A 26,930-nucleotide genomic window follows, 5' to 3' on the forward strand; every position below is an offset into this window, starting at 1 on the left:
AATCAACTCATCACCAAAGACAGAAACCTGAGCGTCATCCAAGATGTTTTCTTCTCTGACTGTTCCAATGCCTGAGTCTCGCGCAGGTTTCCTCGGAAACCTCCCCAGGGCCCGCCCCAGCCCGTCTCCACTGCCACTGCAGCCCAGGGAAAGGGGCTGTCCGCCCCGGCTGCGGAGGACCTGACGTGGCTCCCAGGAGGGCCCTTCTCGGAGGGGAGGACGACACAGGGAAGTTACCGTGATGAGCCACCCAGCTCCGAAACGCCCCATCCCCGGGAACTCCACCCCACGTCAAGGTCTCCCTTTGGTGGAGACGCTTTTTGCTCCGCTGCGTGTGCTTCCGTGGGTCATTCGTGCAGGAGAACCCTGTGGTTCGGCCCGCCGGGGCTTGTTACACAGGAAGACCTGGCACAAAGGTCAAAACCAGTCAGCCATCCATGGTGGGGCAGAGCGTAAGAGGACTAAAATGCCCATCCATGGTTGTTTGCAAAATTAAAATGGAAGCTAAAACATTTTTCAAGTGCATCCATCCCTGAATTAGCAAATACAACGCAATTGCGTTTGGAACGAAATGCGTGTGCACGAGAACCACTGGAAACGCCGCACTGCTGGCGCTGGGTGGGGGGCGGGCAGAGAGGAGGGGAGGGGCAGGTGAGTGAGAAACCGTCCCACAAACCCCACTCCAGGCCCGTCCTGCTCGGGCTCAGCTGGCAGACAGGTAGGCAGGCAGGCATGTCCAGGTGAGCCCAGATGAGAAGCCAGTTTCTGAGCCGCTGATTTCTAAGAGAACCTTCAGTTCTTACAGTTGGAAGGGAAGCTTTCAAAGACGGACTTTGACCCACCTTCCCTCCACGAGCAGACAGACAGTCCGTGAGCTCAGCGCCTGTCCTGTGCAGGGAGGACACCCCCCCTCGGCCCCTCGCAGTGCCAGGGTCAGCAGGAGAAACCTCCTGTCTGTGTCCTTCACCGGCTTTGCTTCCGCTCCCTCAGGCCCTCCATAACTTCTTACTGGAGATCCACCAGCTCCTAACTTCCACCTGGGATCCCCCCTGGGGCCCCGGAACCAGCCAGCACCGAAGAGATGATTTGGTTTCCCGTTCACCACTATTTTCTGAGCATCTGTCTGGCCTGGGAGCCCCCCGGGGAGGGGTATGGTTTGCCGCACAGGCAGCCCAGATCAAGTCCCAAAATGAGAAACACCCTGGTGGGCTGGGAGAATGGAGGCAGCGGCTGGGTGACGGCAGTGAGGCGGGGGCACGGAGGCTGAGGAGACACGGCGGGAGCGCAGCCAGACCGCGTGGGATGCGCACGGACCGTCAGCAAAGGGACCTCGGGCAATGCGAGTCCCCGCAGGTGTCGAGTGGGGGGTGGCACCCCAGCTTCACATTTAGAAATTTCACCCTGGAAGTTAATGAAGGGTGGCTTTGAAAGGAGCAAGGCGGGAGGCAGGGGACCAATCTGCCAGCTGTTGCCGACAAGAGATGTCGAGAGAGAGTTTGAGAGAGAGAGAGAGAGAGAGAGTGAGTCTGAGAGAGGTGGGGGAGGGAACGCCAGCCAGGCCTGGCAACCGAGACACTGCGGGGAGCAGAGAGGGGGACGAGTGCCCGCTCCCAGGGGGGGCGGGAGGAAGGCATCCTGCCAGCTGGGAGAGAGGGGGCGGGAGGCCAGCACCTTGGACCCCCAGGAGGTCAGGTCCAGAAAGGGGCTGGAGATAATGAGTGTAAGACTGAGGGGAAAGTTCTGGGCTCCGGAGGCGGAGCTGAGCATAGGCCAGGAGCATATGCCCTGGGACGGAGCTCAGCCACTAGAGAGCATGTGAGTATGTGTCGGGGGGGGATCCGGACAGCCCCCTGGAGCGTGGGGCTGAAGGAAGATGAGATTGTGAGGAAGGACAGAGGGAAGGATAGCAGGTGGGAGGGTCTGGGTGTCTGCTCTCACAGAGTCTGGGCAATGAGCTTCCCCCTGGAGCGAGGGGTGACAGTCAAGTGCAGTACGAATCCAATCAGATGGGGCGGAACAGGTGTCCACTGGCCCAGCCCCCAGGGTGGTGGGGGGGCATGAGCGCCCTCACTGAGAAAGAGGAGAGTTGGCTGAGTGCTGAGAACAGAAGGCAGGCCCAGGAGTGCAGGCGCGGGGCAGCGCTGGGCCTGGGGTGGACCCAATGATGTTTCAGCGGCGCGAGCATCTTTCTCCTGGGCCTTCAAGATGGTCAGTGTGGGCTGCAAGGAAACAACAGTGCGAGCGAACTTGCCTAGGCTGACACTTGACGTTCTCAGACTTATGTCAAGATAGCAGGGAAATTTTACTGTTTCATAATTTGAGGATTTACTGTTCTGGTTCTCCAGACAGAAGGACAGAAAGAAAGGAAACTAGAGGACGGCCAGTCTGCCCGCCGTGCGAAACCGGGTTCTGCACAGCTGGGTGAGAGGGCACGACCCGCACTGAACTTCCCAGTGGCGCCCAGAAAGGGACTCAGGCGACAAGCTGGGGATGAGGTCGTGCCCAAGGCCGTGACACTGGGAACGACTGTGTGCGCACTCACTTCTGACCGCCCGCCGGGCCGCGATTCGGGTGCGCAGCGTTCCCCGTGCTCCTCCCACTTCGCAGCAGGAGAAGTGAGGTAAGAAACGGATGATTACACAGGTGAGCACGTGACATGAAAAACCCTCCTTCATTTCATAAACGGTGTAAATGTCTAACCACTAACCACTACGGTGTGCACCTGCAACTAATATAAAGTAGTAACTGAGTGTCACAAAAGAAGAGAGAAAACCCTCTTCATGAGGCTTTGATGAGGACGAGAGGTAGCTTACATGAAGGACGCCGCACAGCACCCAGCAAGTGCATGGCCACTGTTACTAACGTCAGTAACACTAACGACACTTCTCCCTGACACGTGTAAAGTGCCTTGGAGGTTTACTTTCCTGCACCTGTGTGATGAAGTTTCCGCTGATGGAGAACGATGCTCTAACTCACCCACTGTAACCCCAAACGTCCCCAAAGGAGACAGAGGAGGAGCGGAGCCCCCCCCTAAGGACAGTGACGGCCCGGAGGAGCTGTTAACGGTAAGTCTGGCGCCGCCCAACTCAAACCGAGTGACGCCGGTGCAGAGGGGCCCCGGGTTCTCCAGAGCCGCTGGGGCTTTGCCTGCAGGACACCTGGAGGATGCAGGGCCCACAGCCCCTGCTGAGAAAACACGGCAGGGAGATGGAGCTTTTCTCATTAACGCCGCAGGCAGCCATCAACCCCCTCAAACGCAAGCCAGCACCAAGATACCCCGAGAAGTGCACAGCTGAGCTGCAGGGGGCGGGGGGTGCAGGACCCCAGTTCCTGAGAACCTCTAACCCGGGCTCTGCTCCCTCCCAGCCTTCACTCGGCTGCTGCTGAGACACGAGAGGCCTGTTGTCCGACCCAGACCTGGAAAGGACGGGCCGAAGGGAGCTCCTCCCGACGGAGCCTTCCTGGGTGTCACCTCGGGAAGATCACATGCAGAGGGATCCCCACGGGCAGCTCCGAGGGTCATGCCCACAGAGCCCCGTGCCACCCGACCTGCCGGGAGAGAAACCGGGATCGGGGCCACTGCCGGAGACCGCATCTGCACCCCTGGGCTGTTCGGGAAGGCAGCTACCCGAGAAGAAAAACAGGCACAGTCGTAGGGAAAAGAACCGAGATCGTAAACTGTAAGGTCCACGGTGCAGCTTACAGGGGAGACCCCCGTGAAGGGCACACTGACTTCTTCCCCCCATGCCCCGCCCCCCGGGCACGGGGTGACCAGGAGCTGCGCGCAGCTGCACCGAGGACGGAAAGCACCTGAGCCCCGAGGAGCCGCAGGGGCACCCGGACCGCCGTGCACTCGTGTTCCCGCTGGTCGCACCCAGGACGTCAAAGCCACGTCACCGTTCTGGACAGCCCCACCACGCCTCCTCCGTGTCTCAGCGGCCAACACCCAACCCACACGAGAGCCTGCTGATGTTTGGGGGCCTCATTCTTCGGAGTTGCCATGCCTGAGGTCCCAAGGCTGGGAGCCCGTTCCAGGGTGGGCCGCCACGGGGACAAAAGCACTCGGGGGCCAGGGGGCCAGGGGGCCGGGGCCAGGCCGTCCGGCCCTTCAACGAGCACAGAGCCGTCTCTGTCGTAAAATATGACCAGAGACAAATTAGACAATTTATAAGAATAAACGTTCCAAAACCACGGGGTGCCGCAAGTTCAAAAACGGCTTCATTGAGGCAATTATCTCATCACAATAAATAACGGTAAATCAATCCTCACTAATTGCTTTTCATGCCGGAGCTGAGATGTCTCTCCTGCTTTCCCTGATTATTGATTCTTTGTAATCACTTGTGCTGTCAAAAATGCAATATTTCCCGAGAATATACAGCTCATTATTAGACAGACAGGGTTTTAATTTAACATAAGTCAATCCAATTTCCTTCCCCCTCCCTCCCACAAGTGCTTTAAAAATCTAACGTGCAAGGCAGCAGAAGGTGGCCCAAGAGGGTTTCAGCAGGGGCATTTCAGTTCTGACAACCTGGTACATGGCCTCTGCGACCGCCCCCTCCCCACCCTGCCCTTCGTACTCCTCACGCACGGATGCGCGCTTCGAGGATACAAGGAAAACGTGCAACCCCAGACTCTTCACTCCCATCCAAGTTAAGAACCGGAAAGCCAAACAGCCAGCAGCAGCCAGAACCCTGCACTCCCCTCCCCGCCTCCCCGCCCCGCTCTGCCTGTGGTTCAGTAATTGCCACTGAACTCGGAAAACACTCCACCTGCCGAGTTCGCCCCGTCAGCGTTTTTCTTGAACATTTTGCCCGAGTTTGATAACTAAACATGTAACCGCAGGCTCGTACAACCAAAGCAGTGAGAGGGGGAATGGAGAAAGGGGCGAGAGCGTGCCTCTGCCCGGCCTGAGAGGGTCGCAGTCCTGGATGGAGACAAGGACCAAGTCCAGCGCCACCACTCACACGCTGGTGAGCACGTGACTGGACTGGACACTGGGTCTCAGTCTCCTTGCCTGTGAAATGGGAATATCAGCACCTACAGCACAGGAGTGTTGGGGGAAATCAGGTAACGTGCGAGGAACACCTGCTGTCGGGCCCAACCTGACGCTACTATAAAGGGACTGCCCACCCGTCTTCTGTATTCCGACACTAAATGTCTGAACAGTCCGCCTCGTGGTGGGACTCCTGGAGGCGAGACGGGACCGTCTCACGGGCAAGAGAGCCGCAGCACAAGGGGAGGCCCGGCGCACCGAGCAATGCAGGTGGCTCAGCGTTCTGAGGGCACTGAGAATCTCAGTCGGAGGACGAACTCGAACCTGCTCACAACGCCTGCCTCCAGAACCTCTGCCTATTTGGGGCCACGGCCGCGCTTCCCCCCCCCTTGCTCACCAAGTCCAGCCTGCGTGGGGTGAGGAGCGTGTTACCCGCACAGCTGCACCCTGGCCGACCCCGCCCGACGCCGCCTCTGCTCAGCTCGGCACCGAAGCCCCTGACCCTCCTGTGAGGAGCTCAGCTGCCCGGGGTCTCACGCGAGTGCGGCCTGTTCCAGCTGCCCGGGGACACACAGGGAGGTGAACGCCGCGGGGAGCCGTTTAGCTCTCCGGAGTGCGAGGAGGGGCCACGCCAGCTCCCCCCTGATCTGTGGGTATCTGTCCACCAGAGAACTTTCTGGTTGCTCTAGGTTGTAAAAGCAATAGGCTGGACATGACAGGATGATGTGTAACCCAATTAAAACATGGCTTTTAAAAGATGGCAGAGCTGAAGTGGTGAGGCGGTCTCCTGGGTTCCCAGTGCACATGGCACTTCCCTCTCTTCCAGCACTCCGCACGCTCGCTGCTGGTTCCACACCGCAGGAGCCGTGGACGGGGGATGGGGGACGGAGGCCGGGCCTCCTCCCACAGCCCCTGCCCCCCCAGTATGCTGCCTGGCCCACGGGGGCACGCAGAACAGGGGTGTGCCGAACAGGGGTGTCTGAGGCATGAGCACACATTCCGCGTGCTGCGTCCAAAGTCCAGGTGAAAATCTAGTACTTTGTGTGTCCTGATGTTGCCTCTTAAGATTCCAGATGTCGGACTGTGGTGTCGCACACTCCCTCTGGGATACTTAGGGAACGTTCGGCAGTGGTAACAAAGTCAATGGTTAAAACTTCCCCGACTTCTCACACTAGTTATTTATTTATTTATTTATTTATTTCACTGATTCCAGAGAGTGGGGGCAGGGAGAAAGACAAGGAAGGAAACATCAGAGAGATGAATATCCATCGGTTGCCTCTTGTGCGCTCCCTGACCGGGGACCAAACCTGCGACCCAGGCACGTGCCCTCACCCGGAATCGAACCTGTGACCATTGGTTTGCAGGATGCTGCCCAACCAACTGAGCCACACCAGCCAGGGCCTCACTGATTTTGTGAACATACTTTAGTTGAGGTAATTTTTTAAAGACTTTATTTTATTTATTCTTAGAGAGAGGGGGAGTGAGAAAGAGAAGGGGAGACGCAGCGGGGTCACTCAAAACAGCCGAAACCGGGCCGGAGCCGACTGCCCGGCATGAAGGGCTGACAGAACTACTCCTCCTTCAGTGGCCGCTGACCGTGGTCGGTACTTTCGCCCAACGTGACAAGGCCCAGGAACGGGTGACACACAAGCAAGGCGGAGCTGGGCACACCGGATGTGCGCTGGCACGCAGCGCGGCCTCTGGCCGGGGGTCGTGGTCCGCCTTGGCGGCGAGGGTTCTCCGCAAGCCGCCCGGCCGCTGCTCTCAGCCACGCTCCCCGGCACGGGCTCGCCAGCGGGGGCACGGGCATTGCCGTCTCCAGCAAGCAGTGGCTCACGTGCAGCGTGACCACGGTCACGTCTAAAACGGTACATGTCCGACAATTCCACACGGGAACGAAAGGCACACTCTAATTCTTACTTAATGAATGCTGTTGACTTTATTTTTAAAACGTATAAATAAAAACATGTAATTGTAAAAGGCAGTGTGAGAGCTCTTATTACCGTGCTTCCTGACACAAATGACACGCTGCTAATTATAGATGCAGACCTACAAACGCAAACCCGTTTCCTCTCGCAGGCCAGCCGGGCACACAGCAGTGCCATCCCGAAGGCTGAGAGGCCTCGTCTCGGCTTCGGTAAGACGGGGAGGGCGAGTTTCCCAATGACGTCTGTCACTGGCACAAAAGAGGAGCGGAGGAGCACGCACACTGTGTCTTTTCTGGCTCTGACGAAGACTTTCCACCACGGAGAGAACGTGAGGAGGAGTGGGGGATGCAGCAGGCAGCACGATGCGCCCTGCACCCCTGCATGTCCCCGTCCGAACCCCGGAACCCTACACAGCCGAAAGGAATTAGGACCACAGGTGGAGTTAGGGCCGAGGGTCGTGTGGCCTCAACATAAGGACACCGTCAGGTTATTCGAGGGGCCCTCGGAGTCACAAGGTCCTGGCCAGCAGGAGGAGGAGGCAGGGGAGAGTCAGACAAGAAGGAGAGGGACGCCGCGTCGTGGCTCTGAAGACGGGGGTGGGGAGGCCGTGAGCCGAGGCAGCCGGCGCTGCTGGAAGCCAGAAGAGGCCGGGGAGCGGGTTCTCCCCTCGGGCCCCAGAGGGAGCACAGCCCGGCGGCACCCTGGCTGGCAGGCCCCGAGACACTCAGCCTGTGTCGCACTGGAAGTGGAGTCGGGGGTAGCCTGTTACGGCAGTAATGGGCACGACCACGGGGCGGGCGGAGGGAAGGGACGGCGAGTTACTCCTCTCAGGAGGAGGGGGTTGGCAGGAGTCCCTCTGTGCGGCTCTGTGGGTCCCTGTCACCTGAGAGACACAACTCAGACCCTCGGGTCCCAGAAGAGGGCCTGGCCTGCAGGATGGGAGAAGCGAAGGTCTGGCTCAGTGGTTCTCAGGCCCGAGCCTCGTTCCCAGCGGGCTGCCACCCAGCGCGGAGGACGCCCAGACCCACAGGGAGTCCCCAGGAAACGGCCGTGACCGGAGGCCCAGCCTAGCTCGGCGCCCCCACCCCCCGCCCCACAGTGGGCAGGAACTGCTGGGGGCAGGAAAAGGTCGAGAACTACAACACGTGTGAGAGTTAGGCCTCAAGTCAAACCTCCCCCCCGATCCAGTGCTTCTGCACGTGCACCAGAAAGTGCACACGTCTCAGGAGGACGACGACGAGGACGTCAGGGCAGACCAGCGTTCAGCCACGTCTGCTTGGAGGAGGAACACCTGCCACACCGGAACCCACGCAGCGAGCCAAGAGTCCGGCTGCTCCTCTGCAGCAGCGAGGACGGCGGCAGGCCGAGCCGGTCTCAGGTCCTCGTCCGGACCCTGGGCGCCGCCGTAGCCCCCGGCCCTCCAGCACCACAACCGCACCCGTCTGCAGAAACCCAGAGTCCTCCCCCCAAACCACATCTGCCTGCGGTGAAATGCCACGTGACGCTCTCGACGTCCATCACGCACGAGCTGCGCGAACACCGGAGAGCCTCCCCAGCTGAGGCACTGGGACACTCCTGGCAGGTGACTCGGGCCTGACCGAGACTCACGCTCAGGGCACACGTGAAAGCAGCTGCGTGAGCAACGCCGGCAGCTCCTCCGTCTGTCTCCCCAGCGCCCCGCTCCGCCAGAGTGAGCAACTGAGACAGCGGAGGGAGAGTTCGGGCCGAGTGCTTGGAGACGAAGCCTGAGTTCTCGCTCCCTTGGTATCGAGAGCACAGTGACCCACAGCCCCTATCCTCGGCAAGCCACCTGGTTTCTGAGATACGAGCGGAGAGGGCAGGAGAGCTCCCGCCTCCCAAGGCTGTTCTGGGCACCCGATCAGCCTGTCAGAGGGGAGGGTCCTTCTCACCTCAGATGCAGTGATGGCACAGGCTGGTCGATGCGACAATGCAGGCCGGGATCGTGGGTGTGGGCTTGGCAGAAGAGACCAGCAGGTGGTCAGTAAACTCCTCTGAGGGCCAGGGTCTTGCTCCGTCCAGCCGGGGGGAGGAGACCCACGGTGGGGACACCCGAGTTGAGGGGCACGGAGCAGACGCTGGATGAGTGCCACCTGAGTGTGACTGGTGGTCCCTCCACTGCCCGTCATGCTTGGGGGGCGAGTAGTGGACAGTATCAGCAAACGTGGCAGGGGTGTCCAACCTGCGGCCCCTGGGCCACATGTGGCTCAGGATAGCTATGAATACGGCCCAACACAGAATCATAAATGTACCTAGAATGAGGGTTTTTTGTGATTCCATGTGGCTGTGTATTTACTGTGTGGCCCCAAACAACTCCTCTTCTTCTTCCAGTGTGTCCCGGAGACACCCAAAGGCAGGACCCCCCCACCAGCCAGAGCACCGCACCCGCCGTGCCCATGTGCCCATCGACGCCGGAAGCAGCCGCACCAGCACCCACCGTAAGGCCCCAGTTGCCATGTGCTGGGTGGGATTCTTTACGAAACAAATTCCCTGGAGCAGAGCTGTCGTAACTGAACGAGAAGCAATGGCCAAGTGACAACGACCGTCTACACTGCAGAAACACCCATTAGAGGGGCCGGGGAGGCGGAGAGCCACTGCCTCCCGAGCCCCGCCACATCGCTGCATGCTGGGCTCCCTGAGCTCCCTCTCAGCTCTCCAGCAGCCGCCAGGTGGGCGCCTTCACACCTGTCGGGTCAGGGGACTTCCCTGAGGAACCTGGGATCTGAAAGCACAGGTTCTTGTCCCTAGAGCCCCCTTCCCTTCCTCTAAATCACTGCTCCTCACACACTCCCCCGGCCTTGGCCTCCGAAGGACAGAGAGACGCCGCCCTTCTCAAGGGAGGCCGGGGCGCGGCTCCTTCACTCCCTGAGCACTAGCTGCGGGCCCGGGAGTGACAGGAGCCCCGGGAGCAGTGAAGGGGCTCTGCCCACCTCCCCCGGAGAGCCGCGCCCGCCCGGCCCTTACCTTGAAGGAGGCGTGCTGCTCCATGTGCCGGAGCAGCTGGGGCTTCTGCGCCGCCGTGTAGTCGCACACCGTGCACTTGAACTGCTTCCCTGGAAAGAAGGGGGACAAGGTGAGCGTGCCAGGCTGCCAGCTCCTGCCTGAAGGTGGAGCCAGGCACCACGCCGAGTGTGTGCAGACACCCACGCCACCCGGCAGTCCGCACCTCAGACGAGGTCCCAGCAGGTAGGGGCGCAGACGCAACACGGCCTGCTGGGTCCCCCACGGTGGAGCACGGACACCCGGCTTGGCCTGGGGAGGCCCGGGAGACACGGGAGGGACAGGGGAGCCTGGAGGTGTGGGCCCCGGGGTGGTCAGGAAGGTGGAGCAGCTGCGTGTCCCTCTGGGACCTAGTTTATAAGGTCTGGGGGGGTCACGAGCCGGCCCTAGGGAAGCCGTGTGGCCACGAGAAGTGCGGGCGCTGTCCTGAGAGCGGGGAGAGCCTGCTCAGGGCCGTGAGCCAGGGAGCAAGGTGTGCGTGCGTTCAGGAGCTCCTAGCTCGGGACGGGGGGCTGGGGAGAAGAGCGCAGAAGAAAGCAAACCGTGGCTCTTTCAAGAGGATCAACACGCGTGCAGACACTCACCGACGAGACGCATGGGCACGCGTTAGTGAGTGCACAGGGCCCACGACACGTTTCTCCCCCGGACTGGCACAAGTAAAACCTCAGCTTGCCAGAACACAGACACAGCTTGTGAGAACACAAGCGCGTACAGCCCGACGCGAACAGGGCCCTTCTCACAGCAGCAGGTGGGCGCCGAGCAGCATCCTTCTGTGGCGCACGCCTGCTGCTCGGGACCACGACCACAGCCCCTGCGTGTGGCCACGGAAACCCCGGCTCCTTCGGGGACCTCGCCGCGTTCGGACCAGCAGCGTGAGGTGGCCACCCCCTCCGCAGCCCCGCCCCTCCCCTCCCTTCCTGTGCGCTCTGGAACCCAGACACACTGGCTGAGGGCACCAGCTCACCCCGAAACCCCTTCTCACCGGGGAAGCCAGTGAACCCTGAGATGCCAGGCCAACGGCAAGGTCCAGTCCTTGTTCCGCCAGACTCCACCGCAGGAGGTCGGGCCCCGGCAACCCTCCGCGCTGCTCGGCCAAGTCCAAGTCCGGGCCCGCACCTCCGCTGCCTCCTGACGCCTCCCTGACGAGCTGTCCTGAGTGTCCCGGAGGCGTCCTCTCCCCCCACCACCTTCGCATGCTGACATCCCACAGCATCCATTCTCCCCCCCACCACCTTCACACGCTGACATCCCACAGCCTCCTGGCCCACACCCCTGTCCTGCCCGTTCTGCCAGCTCCTTGCATGTCGCTGTCCCCTGCAGGCTTCCATAAACCTTTGGTGCCCAACCTGCAACTTCCACTCTGACCCCTTCCCTGAACTTGGACTTGAATACCCAAGTATCTGCTGAATGAGCTGCTTAGCTGCCCCAAGTGCCCTAAATTGGACTCGTTGTCGTGCCCACCAAGTGGGTTCCACCTGCAGCCTCCCCAGTTTATCGCTCACCTGGTCACCCAAGTCAGACACCTGCTGGCCTTCCGCAACGCCGCCGCGGCCCTGCCTCCGCTCACCTCGCTTCTCTGCTTCTCCCTCCCAGATGTGTCTCTGTCCACTTGCCTGTTTCTGACACCTCCACCGCTGCTTCTGAGTTTCTCCCCTGGACGGTGGCGAAACCTCTGGATTGGCTTCCTTGGCTTCGACTGACCCTCCCATCCACCCCCCCGTCAACCACCCACCCAACACACACAGATTCCAGTGCCGCATCCTCCGTCCAGAAAGCCTAACGTGGATTCTCCCACAGCCCTCCCTGAGCAACCCACGGATGCCTCCCACTGCAGAACCCACCGAAGAATGGCCCAGAGAATGGCCTAGAGAGAGGCACCCCCACCCAGCAGGGTCAGGACAGCCCTCCTGCCCAATCCGTCTCCGCAGTGGAGGGAGGTGCACGAGCCCAGGGCCGGGCAGCCGGCAGAGCACCTGCTCGCTGCAGCCCAGTGCTCAGGCGGGAAGCCATCCCGGGGGGTGGGCGGGCCAGGCCACCACCCACTCCCTGCCCGGGCGGCTGGGGGGCTCGCTCTCAGACAGGAGCCCCCGCCCGGTGAACAGCTCAGCACCCGCCCTTCCCCTCTGTGTCGTCCCACAGCCCCGTCCGCTCGGTGAGCCCCCGAGGGCAGCTCCAGCTGCTCGGTTCCTTCACACGGAGTTCCACACACGACCACGGAGACAGAGCGGCGGGGACATCGGGGACCGGCCCCTGAAAACAAACCACCCCCTCTGCCTTCCGGCGCGTGGATTCCACGGGATCCCCGGTGGGGGGGGGGGGGTGGCGAGGGGGCACTCCCCCACTGTAAGGCCCCTGCCTCATTAAGTGCCCGCTGGGGTCAGTCGGCCCTGCCAAACCCAGCTTTACCGCCCCTCAGACTTGGAGGAGATTAAAAGACTTAGAAAACAAAGTCTCCATAAATCCAGCTGTTACTAGCAGTAACAGCTGGAGGCAGGAAAGGGAAAATGCCTTCACACGACTGTACCCAGTCTTACTGCTGAAGGGGGTATTTTGCGTAAGTTTTTCAGAAAACCGACCCGACCTTTCCCCGAGGACACTCTCCGAGCACAATGTACTGACTGTGGCCTCTGGCCGAGAGCGGATCCAAGAGAGGTCAGTCCGACCTCTCCCAAGCGCACAGGTGACGGAGAGTCATCGCTGCAGACGCCACTCTCACACTGTGTCGCTGCGCTCTGAGGACTGGGAACATGGACCACGGACAACAAGCACATCTACCCAGCACTTAGGACGACCCAACACCCTTGACGTGAGCACAGTCGTCCCACACCCCACCACGGCAGGCCGGGCACGCCCTCCCCAAACACCTCCAGGTCCCAACCCCAGAACCTGCAGAACCTCCTACGACAAAAGGGATTTTGCAGACGTGATCAGGGTAAGGGTCTTAGGGTGGGAGGTGCCCCGCATCATTCCGATGGACCCAGTGAAATCAGGAGGGTCTACAGAGAGAGGCGGGAGGGTCGGAGTCAGACAGCAGGCGTGACGATGCAGCGAAGGGACGGAGAGAGGCTGGAAGCCACCCGCTGCCAGCTTCGAGGAGGAAGGAAGGGGCACCCAAGCCTGAGGACGGGGCAGCCCCGAGAAGCTGGGAAGGTGAAGGAAACCGCTTCTCCCTCAGAGCCTGTAGAAGGCGTGCAGCCTGCTGACACCTGGATTTAAGGCTTCTGACCTCCGGAGCTGTCCCCTGATAAATCTGTGTTGTTTTAGGCCACTCGTCTGGTGGGAGTCTGTGACGGCAGCCGTGGGAGATGCGCACACCCATGTCACAAATGGGGACGGCAACGCGCTTGCTGGAGGCTGTGTGGGCCCAGGGCTCCGCCCCTCCTTCCCGCCTTCCCGATGCCCCTGCACACAGCGCTCTGCCACCTGCCGCTCTGCCACCTGCCGCAAGGAGAGGGCCCTGCGGGGAGCACCGCGCACTCTGCAGCAGGCAGGTGCTCTGTGGAGGACTCGGCCCCACGGTTCCAGCATCTGCGCGATTTCTGCGACAGCAAATCAGAACAGAAATAGCCACAGCTATAAAAACGCAGCTTAAAAAGTCCCTGTGCTTGGAAGGCTGAACCTAAAGCCGCTGCAGACTTTGAGAGTGCCCATTCCCTGTGATTAGTACATCAGCCCTGACGCCAGGAGGGCCGGGTGGGGATGAGCTGGGGGAAGAAACAAAAGGCGGCCCGGAGTCCGACGAAAGGACGGGAGCAAGTGCGGGACCAGAACCGGACTGTAGGAGGGCCACTGTGCCGGGCATGAGCAGCCAAGACCCGCCGCCCGGGGTGGTCCAGGGAACCGAGCTTCGGTCGCGTTGAATCTGCTCTGTAAGCTGCATGGTTCACTTTGCAGGGTGGGCTCCGTTACTCCAATGCACCTCGTCGCTCACGAAAACCGAGAACAAGAGCGTCGGGCAGACCCACGCAGGGTGCACACACAGAGCGGCACCCCGGGCCCTGGAGTCAGCCCCACTCCTGCCCACCGCCTGGATCCTGTCCACACAGACATGCCACAGACTGCCCTGTTCATGCTGCCTCGGCCTGTCCCTGCCCGGTACTAGGGACGGTGACAGAGGGCCAAGGATGCTGCAGACACCAGTCCCTGAGGCCCAGTACATGATCACGGGCAGATCAACCAGCTGGCAGCTCAGGGACCACTTGCTACCGACCCCCTGCTTTTAGAGTGCATGATTTTAGGACCCATGGGCTGTTGGGGCTACTTTATCCTAGAGGGCTTCTGCTCTTCCGAGGAAAGGGAGGGAAACCGCCACTGACTCCCCCAGAAGGTGCAGTCACGAGACCTCTTCCTGCAAACTGAAGGAGCGAGGGGAAAAGGCGCTTTCTGCACTCGGGCCTCGTTTCCGCACGGAACCCTCCGCCCACCGGCGTGAGGCACGAGATGCCCGGAGCTTGGGTAACTCCTCTCTGCAAACTTTACCAGAACGCTTCTTCACTCGAGTACGGAGGCCAGGTCAGATTGCAGGGAGGGGGAACCCAGAGGAATTAGCACGGAACTTCAAAGAGCTTTTCATTTCGTAATCAGGGAATCTGGCTGGATTACATAACATAAAAGCACTGGGCCATTTAGCCTTCCCCACCTGCTGCAGGTGAGCACAGTCAAGGGTCAGCCCCCAGACCCCGGCCACGGCCAGCCACTCTCCGAAGCCCAGAAGGGCATATGTGTTTCAGCCCGGGGTTGGCAGCAGGGTCTTGCGCACTGTCTGTGCGCACACGAGGGGCCTCACCGGGCCCTGTACAGCTCGCTGGCTCTCTCCGTCCACGCCGCCTGGCAAGCCTGTTTAACTGAAGTCTCCGCCCGGAATGACCTGCCTCTTAGAAGGCACAGTAATGAGCTCCTGTGGGAAATGGGAATGAACACGTAGGGACGGATTTATTGCTTTCAAGACGACAATAAACGTGGAAAATTAAATTCACAAGCAGGTAAAGGACAGGGTACCTACGCAATTCCTTTCCACTTCATTAAAAGACGCCCAAGAAGACCCATTTATAGTGAATGCCTCTGCCACAGTTTAAAGCACCTGATTCACAAGCGTTTGATGTAATGCAACTGAGGGGCGAGGCGGGGAAAATAGCTGGCCGCTCTCCAGTGCCGCTCCATCCCAGCCGCCTCACGCGGGGCGCACTACATGTCGTTCCCCCACTTTCAATCAACAGGACTTCCATCGCCAAGACCTTCTACAAATCAGGCACTGCTTTAGGTGCCGGGGATACAAAACAAATACAGTTCAAGTCCTGCGTGCGGGGCTCACGGTCCGGTAGGAGACACAGAAAACCGCAGATAAGGACGTACGAGAAATGGCCGTCACAGGACAGTCCACGGAGAAGTGGGGGGACAGGCAGAAAGAGTAGGAAGTGATGGGTGGAAGGCCCAGGGGTGCAGACACAGTGACAAAGCAGGACACCAGGTAGTTCCTGAGGGAGAGACGAGCCAAGCGAGAAACAACAGGCGCAGGCAGCACAGCTGCCTGGGGGGGTGTGAGACCCTGCGGCACGCGGCGGCGAGGGGAGGCCACCCTGGGGAGGGACCGTCCAGCACAGACCGGAGACCATGAACCAAGTGCGCACGGAGGATCGGTGGGGGAGAGCGTGCCGGGCAGAGGCCGGCGCCCTGGCATGGGCTGGACCTGGCGGGTCTGAGGAGCAGGAGACCAGCCCGTCTGGAGGGGGGGTCAGGGGCGCGGGGCAGATGAGTCGGATGTGCAGAGCGGGTGAGGGGGGCGGCCGGGTCTCAGTGAGGACGTGGGCTGTTACTCTGATGTTTATTTCAACAGGGGGACTGGCCACTGTGGCAGAACGGACCGCAGGGGACAAGGGCAGACGCAGGGGCACTGCTAGGAGGCCAGTGGCTTGCACAAAAGCCGTGCTGCGAGGGTGCAGAGAAGTGGCGTCCTGGGTCATGCCGAAGGGAGGACACTGGGTCTGCTCATAGATAGTCCAGCAGGACCCCAGGTTTGTGACTGGGGCAGCGGCAAGGGAGCAGTGACTGTCCCGGGGACAGCAGCACTGGCAACTAAGGCAGGGGCCCCACCCAGCCCGCTGCCCGCTGCTGCACGGCTGGGAGGAAGGAATGCTCCCAAGGTCTGCTACACAAAACAAAACAGAAAACAAAAATATGTAGCAGAAACCTCAGATGACCCTTGACACCTAAAAAATTTACCCTCTTTACAGAGCCGGGCAACCCCGGACCGCAGGAGACATGGACTTGGGGGACAAGGAGCTCGGCACTGCACCAAGGTGCCTTCCGGACCCGCAGGTGCAGACTGCGAGGCGGAGGTGCAGGGGCTGGAGCGTGCAGGGGGGACAGCGCTAAACAGGAGTCCGGGAGTCTTCCACGTAAGTGGTCAAAGACTGAGAGGTCGCCTGGGGCGTGGGCGTGGGCAGAAGGGTCCAAGGACTGAGCCCTGGGGCCTCCCGGGTTACAGAGACCAGAGCCAAGGAGGGCCCAGAACGGGGGTGGCTGGGAGCAAGAGGAAGCCCAGTGTGCAGGGGAGCAGCCCCCAGCGAGCCCCCCATTTCCCTGATGAGGAAATGGAGGCTCAGAGAAACAGTCATCCGACCAAGGCCGTCCTACCAGGCCATGGCAGGCAGGCAAGACTCCTTCTGCCGGGCCCTCTGAGGATGCCGGTCCCGCCACTGTGACCCTCGCCCACCATGGCTCACACCCGCCTCCCTGGGGCGTGCATGCGCCCTGCCATCACGGCACCTGCCTTCCTCAAGGCCGTGTGCCCCTCTTCCTCCCACGGGACTGTCAGCCCCTTGAAGGCAGGACTGTTCCTTACTGACCCTGTCCCCCCAGAACCTACCTCCATGGCCGGCACTCAGTCAGAATGCAACCACTGGTTCTTAACGAATGAATGGAGTTAGAAATCCATTTAACGCTTCCTTAAGGTCAAATGTGCCCTGATACTGCGTATGTTTTGGACTCGGTCCCTCTTTGGACTGAGCGTGGAAACCCTAACGTAGCTTGGATGACAGGGGCGTCCACTGGGCACGTCGGGCCAGGGGTGACTGTGGGCACTCAGGATGCTCAGGCTCAGGTGGGGACAGAGGCTTGAAGGGAACTGCAACTTGCAGAACGGGAGGTCGAGGCCTCCTACAGATGCCTCACTCCCTGCGCCATCCCCCCCACCCCCATGGCACACGTGCGTGAGTGCACACACACAGGGTGATGACCAAGCCCTGGAGGTCCTCGGCGCAGCCCCGGCACCGACCCAGCGCAAGGCCGAGAGCAGGCGGGCGAGGTCTCGTGGCTGCTGGTCTCGGGGTGGAAATGCCACAAGACGCACGCCCTCGCCTGCCTCCAGGGCGCCCCCCGCAGCTCCCGCTGCCCCTGGGGGCGGGGCCTCAAGTCTCACTTTCACTCGCTCACCGTCAGCAGTGTGGAGGAGCTTGTGGCTTTTCAGCGTCCCTTTGGATTTGAACTTCTTGCCACACATGTCGCAGAGGTGGGTCTTCTCGGTGCTGTGACGGTTCATGTGAGCCTTCAGGTTGCTCTTGCTGCGAGTCGCATACTCACACAGGGAGCACTTGAAGGGCTTCACCCCTGCCGGAGGAGAGAGGACACGCGTGCACGTTTACGTATTCATGTGTGTCCGTGCCCGTCTGCTCCCTACGCGCCCCGCACACTTTCCCCCCTCGTGTCCGGACGGGGAGGCCCCTCCCCTGGGGTCTGCCGCGGCCTCCCCTCTGCAGCCTTCGCGGACCTTCTCAGAGACAGTCCTTGCTTCCCTACCCACATGCCCAAGCCTGCAACTCCCCCATCCGCGGCCTTCTCATGGCGCACCGTGGTGAGCTGTCCCCACCTGCCTCTCCCTGCCGCCTGGGAACCCCGCCAGGGCACAGGCCCCAAGTGGTTTATCCAGCAGATGTTCATTCAATCCAGCTAAACCGAGTTAAACTGAACAGAATTAAAGCAGCCACAGGCCTCTGCAAACATCAGTGGGGTTGGGCGCCCAGGGCCAGATGTGAAAGCACTCGTCACTTCCTGAGACCGGCAGAGCTCCCCACCCTAGTGCGGGATGGGTGATGCCTGGGACTGTGGGCGCCCTGGCCTCCACAGACCCCGTCACTCCTCAAACACCCACAGCACCTGCTTTGCGGTGAAGACTGGCGCCTGATTTGAGGCTGGAGGCCCGGCCCCACCTGCCCTGTCCCACGGGAAATGCAGACCAGCAAAAGGGCCACCAGAACCTGGTGTGACACGGGGGAAGGCTGTGCCCGCACTTGAGCACAGGGGTGTAACAAACCGCAGGGAGCCCGGCCTGCTCACCCCTGACCTATTCACCCATGACCTTGCGGGGGAGGAAACTGGGCTGGGCCGCACAGTGGCGGGCGCCCAGGAGCACAGAGCCGAGGCGCTCACCTGCGCTCAGCGGGAAGGCATGTCCCAGCCTCACCGGGACCCCCGCTCCTCCCTCACTGCCGACCCCTTGGCTCCACTGTCAGTCCCTCCCTTCCTCAGGGCCTCCCTGCGGCCTAAAACCAGGCCACTGTTATCCTGTTGGTGGGAAGGACTGAGGCCTCCATCCCCTCCTGGAGCCTCCCTGCTCCCCCTGCAGTGCTCCAGGTCCCTAACGCACAGGAAGGGCCCACGTAGACATCCGGGTGGGCTCCCCCGGGCCCCACGGCTCGGGGCCTCAGCCCCAAGGAGCTGTGTCCTGACCCAGACACAGGGGAGAAAGCAAAGTTGGCGGCCGGCTGCCTGCAACAGTGCCCTGACCTCCAACTCCCCCAAGTCCCAGAGTGCTCCCCACACTTCCCTTCATGGAAGAGCACCCCAAAAGCACAGACTACACTCCTCCTCACACCTCCTCCCTTCCCGGCTCTGAGTTCTGAGGTCCTGCTGGCCTTCATCCACTCAGAACACCAACACTTGCTCAGCACCTGCTGGGCACAGCGCACCCTGGTGGGCATGGGAGGTACTGCTGTAACTGAGACGGCTGGGCCTCGCTTCTTGGTGCAGGAGTCAGGGAGATTTACTGACACAGCAACCAGAGCCATGATGAACTGCAGGCCTCTCATCCCTGCAACTGCAACTAAGTCAGTAACATGTAAATCCCTGGCCACGGCAGACTGGTGGGCCCGCTTCCCAGCGTGCTGAGGAAATTCTGACTGCAGCAGGCCCAAAGACACGGCTTCCCCGAACTCACTCCTCGCGGAGGTGTGCGGGCCCCAAACGCAAAGGGCGCCCCCCCCACCCCCGGAAAGGTGGGCACTCACCTTCGTGAGCCCAGATGTGCCGCTGGAGGTCGGAGCCGTTCTTCATGAAATAGAAATCACAGTACGGGCACTTCATGGCTCTCTTTCCGATCAGCCCTTTCAGCTGCACCCTCCTCCCGAGCACCTCGGAGATGGTGCTCATGGAAACCTCTGGAAGGGACAATGCAGGCGGGGCGTCAGGGGGCCGCGGGGCGCGTGGCGTGCGAAGGGGCCTCTCCTGAAACCCCGGCCCGTCCCGGCAGCCGAGGCGGCAAACCAGCACGCGCCTCTCAGGGTCACGAGAGAGTTCTGCCCCGAGTTAACCCAGAACCCAATCAGGCCTCAAATGCAAACACGTGTTCACGTGACATGGGGGCGTGCAGGAACACGGGGCGACAGACGGCTGGATGCAGAACGCAAGACCATCTGCCAGAGAACGGCCTCGCTTCTCCCACAAATCTACATCTCGGGGGAGGAAGCAGGGGCCGGGGGCGTCCTGTGAGGGTACAGGGTGCCGAAGTGACACACGACCGAAAGCACAGCGCCCGGGTCTTGACCCAAACAGGCCGACGGTGAAAATACACCCCGTGTCAATGGGGGACATTTTAAACAGACTGGCAGGAGGTGGGAAGAAGGGGTCCTGGGGGCTCTTGGCCTGGATGGTGGGTGGCACAGGGGTTACGCCGACAAACCGGAACTACAGATGCACTCTGAAGTTCCGTTTATGGGGAAGTGGCATGAAGTCCGGGACATCCTTCCCAACACCCCAGGAAACAGCAGCACGGAGGCTGACACGGGGCAAGTCCAGCAGCACACAGACCACTGGGGGCTCGGCTGTGGGCACGCGGGAGCCCCGCCCCCAGGACGCCCCTGGGGCTGCGGGACAGCGCACACCACCGGAGTACAATGCGACTGCGGTGGGGAGTCGGAGGGACCCCCAGACCGGGGCCACCAGCGCCTCCCTGAGAGCAGGGCTCTGGGAGACAGCACTAAACGTCAACAGGAGCCAACCGGCAGAGTGGAGGAGGCGAGTCCCGGGCCGTGAGAGCGGCAATGACGAGACAGGGATGCCCGGGCACCAGGGCCTCGCCCTCACGCAGCTCAGTGGTGTGTGACTGACCGGCGGCGGCGGCCACTCCACCTCATGGAGGCTCCTGGGCCGGGGAGGAGGCCCGCACCCCCCTACACCACCACGGTGGGCAGCATGAACTTGTGGACGGGAGGGGCAGCCCGGGCGCCTGGGGTGGGCTCCAGGTCAGACGTGCACTGGAAGTGGCTGCATAGGGGCACTCCATGTTTACATGGGAGGGGGGGGGGTAGATGAGGCAGGTGACTGTATACACCCCCAGCTCTAAATGAGGACGGCTGTTTCCCTGGCGTCACTCCTGCCTTCGCCCCCACCCCCTGCCCCCACGTCCATCGGGAGCAGCCCGCAGGCGACGCTGTCTTAAAGTGAGCGTGAGCACCTTGACATTGACCCCCCTCTGGGCCGCAGAGCCTTACCGGGATGGTTCGTCTTGATATGCGACTTTATCAATCGATCTTCTGAAAAAGACTTTTCACACACAGGACAAGAATAACTCCTTTTGTCCTTAACAGAAAGAGAGCACAATCAATTGGCTGTCTGTTGCCCCCCAGGCTCCGTGGAGACACCGCCACCACCGCCGTCACCACCGCCGCCACCACCGCCGCCACAGCAGCCGGATGCATAGTGCGCCTTTCCGAGGACGAGACATGCAGCCGGCACCTGGCCCCGCACAGCCCGGCAAGCTCAACAGTGGCAGGGGACTGACGTCACCTCCATGTCAGCGGGAGGGACGGGCTGGGGGGGACGGCAGTCCTGAGGAGGTGACCAGCCAGGGGAGGCCGGGCTGGGCCTCGAGTCCACACACAGACAACGCTGCTCCGGGACCCCATGCACCGAGTCCCCGGCACTCAGGCAGGGCAGGCGTGGGGTCGCGTGTCCTTGGCTGCGCCTCTCCGAGGACAGGCACTGTCGTGCTCGGGTGACAGGGTAAGTAAAATGCTGAGGCCAAGGGCTATGAGGAAGAGCTAGAGCCAGAGCCCGAGTGTCCGGAGTATGGGTGCCCCTTGGGCTCCTCCTGCCACCGAGGCCGTGTCCCACCACGCCTGTGGGCGTGGAGCTCACCCGGTGCAGCGGCCACCCTCGCCGAGCAGGCTGACTGCGGGGCCGCGCCCCCAGGCTGTGGCCTCTGCTCGCCTGCCTTCTCACCCGAGCTCACGCAGGAGCTCCTCCATGGGGCGGTCGTCCCTGCGGGCGTGTGTCAGGGTTAACCTGGGTCCCCCAGATGCACGCGTGAAAGTCCTAGCCCCCACACCTCAGCCCTTACTCGGAAGCAGGGTCACGGCAGATGTAATGGGGTCGACGAGGCCACCGGGCGGGCTGTGACCCAGTACACCTGGTGTCTAAAAAGGGGCGCTTGGACACAGACGTGCACCCCGGGAGGACCCCCTGTGAAGGTGAGAGCACGGGGCACATGTCCACAAGCCCAGGTGCCCAGCAGACTGCCAGCGGGGAGAGCCCTGCCGCCTGGGGTCAGCGTCAGGTTGACACCTCGGTCGCACGCTCCTCGCCTCCAGAGCCCACCGCGGGGCGTACGCCACCGCTGCTGCTCCAGCCACTCGGTGTGCAGAGCTGCGTCACAGCCCCCGAGAGGTGAGGGCAGGGCTCGAGCTGAGCAAGGAAACGGAGCAGCAGCAGCTGGCGCTACCTGCACCACGGGCAGGTGCTGCAGGATGTGGACCGAGGGGCGGTTAGTCTGGGTGACAGGTTCCACCCCTGCTCTCACCCCTAGCGTCCCCAGCAGGGCAGACGCCCAGGGGAGGCGGCCTCGGTGCAGGCTGGGCGGGCCGAGAGACAGCGGCAGACCCACACACAGCAAGCCTTGGAAGCGTGAGCAGCCTGAACACGCTTCACCCGTCCACGTGTGACAGCGTGCCAAGAGCTGGTGGTGAGGACCCGGCGTGGCCAGATGAACTCAAAACCAACACCAGACCTGCAGGGGCCATGGCGAGTGTGCTGGGCTGGGTCGTGTGCGCTCGGGAGGCTGTGAACACAGGCCCCGCCCCTGGGGTTTACAGGACGCCTGGTGCCCGCCACTAAGGCGCACCCTCGGGAAGCTCGGCCTGGCTCTGAGTGCTCTCCGTGAGTTGGGGAGGGGCTCCCGTCCGCACTGACCCCCTAGTGCAGTCCACCCACACCCCGAAGTAGTGATGACAACAAGAGCACCACGCCTTAGCAGCTGACCGCGTGCACTGCGCTGGGCACCGCTGCACGTGCCCCACCCTCACAGGCGTTTGAGAGCCTGCCCGAGGCCACCCCCCCACGGAGAGCAGAGCTGGGCGTCCAGACCAGGCCTCTGCACTCCGGAGCGCTCGCCCGGTGAGTCTCGGGGCTCGGAACCCTGCGTTCAAACCCTGTCTTCACCGTGTATCAGCGGGGGCAGCTGGGGGCACGTGATGGGACACATATCCGCACCTGAGTTTCTTCAAAACGTCAACAAAAACTGCCTCCCTCATCGGACTGGTGGGAGGGCCGAGGAGACTGAAACCACACAACGTGGACTTCCAGTCCAGGCCCAGCCAGCAGGAAAGGACAACAAGTCTGAACACGCTGAGAAAACCCCAACTCTTCTGAGGCCCGAGGGGATCACGGGGCAAGTCACCACCTCCAAACAGAAGATAGAGCTGAGAACCAGGCTTCCTGGAGCAAAAACCCACATGCAAAACCTTCCTGAGACGCAGGACAACTGTGGGACACATCCGGGGGACCCAGCGATGCAAGGACGCCCAGCTCCGGTGAGTTTTACCCACACGGGCTCAGCCTGCTCCCACAGTGACTACGGGAGAAAAGCTGTCTCAGCTTCCGGCAGGGGAGGGAGAGGGGCACCACTCTGAGATACGCCAGAACTTTCCGGTCCTCCTCGCACAGCCCGCCCTCAGGGAAAACCAGCAAAACAGCCAGCGGGCAAGACGGGAACCCACGGCGTGTGTGCACGGACCCCCGGAGTGAACGAGGACTCAGTGAAGAAAGACAGGCGGAATGTCCCCAGACACATGCAGGTAAAAGCACACCTTTAAATGACATGAGTCAAAGAAACGATCCGAAGGAAAAATGGTAACTCATTTCAACCACACAAAAATGAGAACTCAGCACAGTCTGTAGGAAGCAGTGAGTGCTGTGCTCAGGGTAAATCGACAGCACTGACACGGATGTCAGAAACGAGGCAAAACCTCAGACCAACCACCTGAGCTTCCACCTTAAGGAAGCAGGGGAAGAGCATGTCAAAATCAAACCAAGCAGAAGAACTAAAAATTACAGCAGAAATCAATGAAATAGAAAATTAATAATGAAAACACATCAATGGAACCAAATGCTGGTTTTTTACGAAGATCAATAACATAATTGAGCCTTTAGCCAGGCTAAGCAAAAAGAGAGATGCCACAAATTAGTGGCAGCAGAAACGAACGAGGGGATGCACTGGGGGCCACGTGGCTGCTGAAAGGACGGTAAGGGGGCACCGTGAAAAACTCTGCCCACAGGTTTGACAACCGACATGAAATACAGCAATTCCTTAAAGCAATAGACCATTGTTTTAGCAATAAGGAAATAGCAATAAGCGATTCCTTAGAAGATACCAATGGCCAAAACTCACACAGAAAGAAATAGACAATGTGAATAGGCTTGTATCTATTAAAGAAATTGAATCAATAGTTAATAATCTTCCAAAACAAAAAGCACCAGGCCCAGGCGCAGATGGGCTCACCAGGGAACTCCACCGAACAGTTAAGTAGGAAGTTACACTAGCTCTCTGCAGCTCCTGTAGAAGACAGAAGCAGAGGGAGGGCCCCCTAACTCGCTCTGGGAGGCCACGTCCCCTGCCACCAAGGACGGACAGAGACATCATCACAAGGAAAGTACAGGCCAGTGTCCCTCACCAACACAGACGCGAAAACCCTCACCAAAGCGTCAGCACATCCAACACACCGATGGACGAGAAGACCTCGGCCCCACGACCGACCGAGGGGGCTCCCCCCGGTGTGCAGGGCGTGTGTGCGGAGGGGGAACACGGCACCCCTCTGTACTTTCTGCTTAGTTTTGCAGTGCCCCCACACCGCTCTGAAGCTGACATTTGTTTATCCAGAGAAGCCCGTGCTCGGGACAGCGTGAGGGCTCCGCACGGCTGGGAGAGTGCTGCTGCTGCTGCTGCTGCCGTGTTCCAGGGACGGGGCAGCTCGGCCCTCCAGCTCCATCCTGGGGGGCGGCTCGAGAATCCGTTTGTTCGAAAAGCGAATCGCCTCTCCCCATTGGAAATGCAGTATCAGCGTGGAAGGGCTGTCGGGGCGAGAACCGAAGTTTGTTCGACAGCCGAGACTTTTTCCCGTGAACCACCTGGTCGAGCCCCGAATTGTTCGAGATGGAGGTGGGGCTGTGCTCGGCTGAGATGACGGACCTCTCTCGCAGGCTGTGCGCGCTGGGGCCCTCCGAGGGTGGGTCGGAATGAGCATGCCTCAATCCCTCTGTGGGTCCGATCCCTCTGTGGGTCCGCTGCTGGTGCAGACCGTCTCCTGGGGCTGGTGTTCCCCAGAGCATGCTCAGGACAGGGTGCTGCGTACTCAGACACCCAAGTCCCTCTGGACAGCCAGGCAGTGTGGGTGGACGCCCTTCCCAGCAAACGTCTGGGTTCCAAGCGCCACCTGCCAAGCTCGGACATCCAGGGGGTCCAGGCAGCTCTGGGAGGCCGTCTGGAGCTTTCGGTCCAGCCCGAGCCACAGACTTCCACCCAGACTACACCATGGGCAGGAGGCGTCTCCCAGGGTGCACCCCTGTCACTGTCTTCCTCTGCCCTTGACCCTTCCACAGGACCGCGGCACTCCCAGATCCGCGCACAGGAACTTGTGTTCACGGTGACATTCTGAAAGACACGGGGGGGGGGGGGGGGGGGGGCGGCACACGTCCTGGAGGAGCCCCCCCCGGCCCCACTCCCCGTGCCCTTGTCACTGGAGTTGATGGAGCCTTCAGGAGGAGGGCTTTGAAGGAGTTTACAGCGATCACCCGAGTCCTTGCTATTTGATTTTTTTCCTTTTAATCTCTGACAGTCCGAAAGCAATTTATCTTCGAGCTTATCAGGGCCCCGCGTTTCCTGATGCCTTTGAAGACTGTCAGAAGGACACAGGCTGCGGGGACGGGTGCTGGGAGAAGGGTGCACTCTTAGGAGTCATTCACTCCTTTTCAAACCTCAGCTCCGCACCGGAGATGAAAACCCAAACTGACAAAGCAGACTTAAAAGGAGCGGCGGTTAAAAGCATTCCCGGCAGCGGCGAAGAGGGAGAGCTCCGTGCGGTAGTGACCGGAAGAGCGCCCAGCCCGGGAGTTTGTTTGTTCCAAGGGAGAGACCTTCAAAGCAACACAGGACTCTGCAAGAAGGGAGGTGTCGGCAGGAGGCCGCGGCCTCGGGACACGTGCAGCCTGGGGCCCACGCTCAGAGCCCGAGCTCTGCTCTGGGCAAGCCTGGCCTCGGTCTCCGCCTCTGTACCGCCATTAACTGTTGCGTAAAAAAGTTCACCTATAAAGGGTCTGATACCAACTTAAACACATAAGGCGACTCTACTCGGAGCAAGTTCTTGGGAATCGAAGTCTCAGTCAGGGCACCTGCTGCCCTCCCTGGGCCCACCCTTCATCCCCCAGACCTCCCAGGGCCCCATCAAGGGCCGGGCTTTGTGCCGCGGGCAAGGGGGTGAGATGCTGAGCCCGCCCTCGAGGGGCTCACAGGCCGGGGCAGAAAGGGAAGTGCCAACACACAGAGGCCACTGTCACTGCGGGACACGCCCACGTGCGGAGAGGACACGAGAGGCGACGCTGGCACTGTGGCTAATTTGCACAGTTAGAAAACAGCCAGAGAGGGTGCCATGGGGGTTTTGGCTCAAGGATTCTCCGTCCACCGAGAGCAATGGTTTTGCCAGGCTGCGGCGCCCCTTCCTTCGGAGCTGGACCTGGGGCCGCCGACAGGAAGCTGTTCTGTGTGCGGGATGCTCTGGTGGCCCGCGGTCTCTGTGCTGTGGACACACGCCCAGCAGGGCAACACAGAAACAAGGTGGCCTATGGCCAAGGAAGAAAAGACCATGCGCTTGTAGCTCCAGGAAAGGAAACGCCTGTATCCGATCATTTAGGTTAGGTAACATTTTCCTCCCCTTAAAAAAAACAAGACCGACCCACTTATTTCCAGAGCGATGCTGGGGGCAGCTTCTGCTACTTGCTCTGTGCGTTGCTGGCAACATGTGATTTTAGCTTACTTGCAGCAACCACAGGTAGGATTTTTTAAACTGTGTGTACCTTCTTTAGCCAAAAATAGACTCCGTGCTTCTCGAAACCAAGGGCCGGCATCGACCTTAAACCTGTGAAAAACCACCACCCAGACGGACACACCACCACCACCACCACCAGCCCCCCTCCCCTCCTGCTGTCTGTCCCTGCTCCTGAGGACAAGGACCCGCGCCGTGTCCCCTAGGAAGGCCATCTCACTGAATGCCCACCGCGCCCCTGGAGGTGGGGCCTGTTGCCCCCACTGCACAGCCCAGGGGCCGGACAGGTGAGGCGGTGAGGCCGCACCGCTTACAGGTGCTAGACTCGGAACGCAACACCACACACGTGCCCACTCCCAGCTCGGGCGCGCAGCTGTGACCGTGCCCCGTGCCGGTTACCTGCGAGGC

General features: G+C 61.0%; 1 protein-coding gene across 1 annotated transcript in view; it reads right to left on the reverse strand.

Annotated features, from left to right (window-relative positions):
• The window catches only part of ZFAT (zinc finger and AT-hook domain containing), a 105,982-nt gene that overhangs the window by 25,258 nt on the left and 53,794 nt on the right, over nucleotides 1-26,930 (reverse strand). The window contains exons 8-11 of the mRNA XM_028534076.2: nucleotides 20,703-20,790; nucleotides 19,221-19,370; nucleotides 17,371-17,544; nucleotides 9,904-9,992 (exon numbers count right to left, since the gene is read on the reverse strand). Coding sequence (XP_028389877.1) covers nucleotides 9,904-9,992; nucleotides 17,371-17,544; nucleotides 19,221-19,370; nucleotides 20,703-20,790 — 501 coding nt within the window. The remainder of the gene's footprint in view (nucleotides 1-9,903; nucleotides 9,993-17,370; nucleotides 17,545-19,220; nucleotides 19,371-20,702; nucleotides 20,791-26,930) is intronic.

Source organism: Phyllostomus discolor, chromosome 7, assembly GCF_004126475.2.
Source record: "Phyllostomus discolor isolate MPI-MPIP mPhyDis1 chromosome 7, mPhyDis1.pri.v3, whole genome shotgun sequence".
Lineage (NCBI taxonomy): Eukaryota > Metazoa > Chordata > Mammalia > Chiroptera > Phyllostomidae > Phyllostomus > Phyllostomus discolor.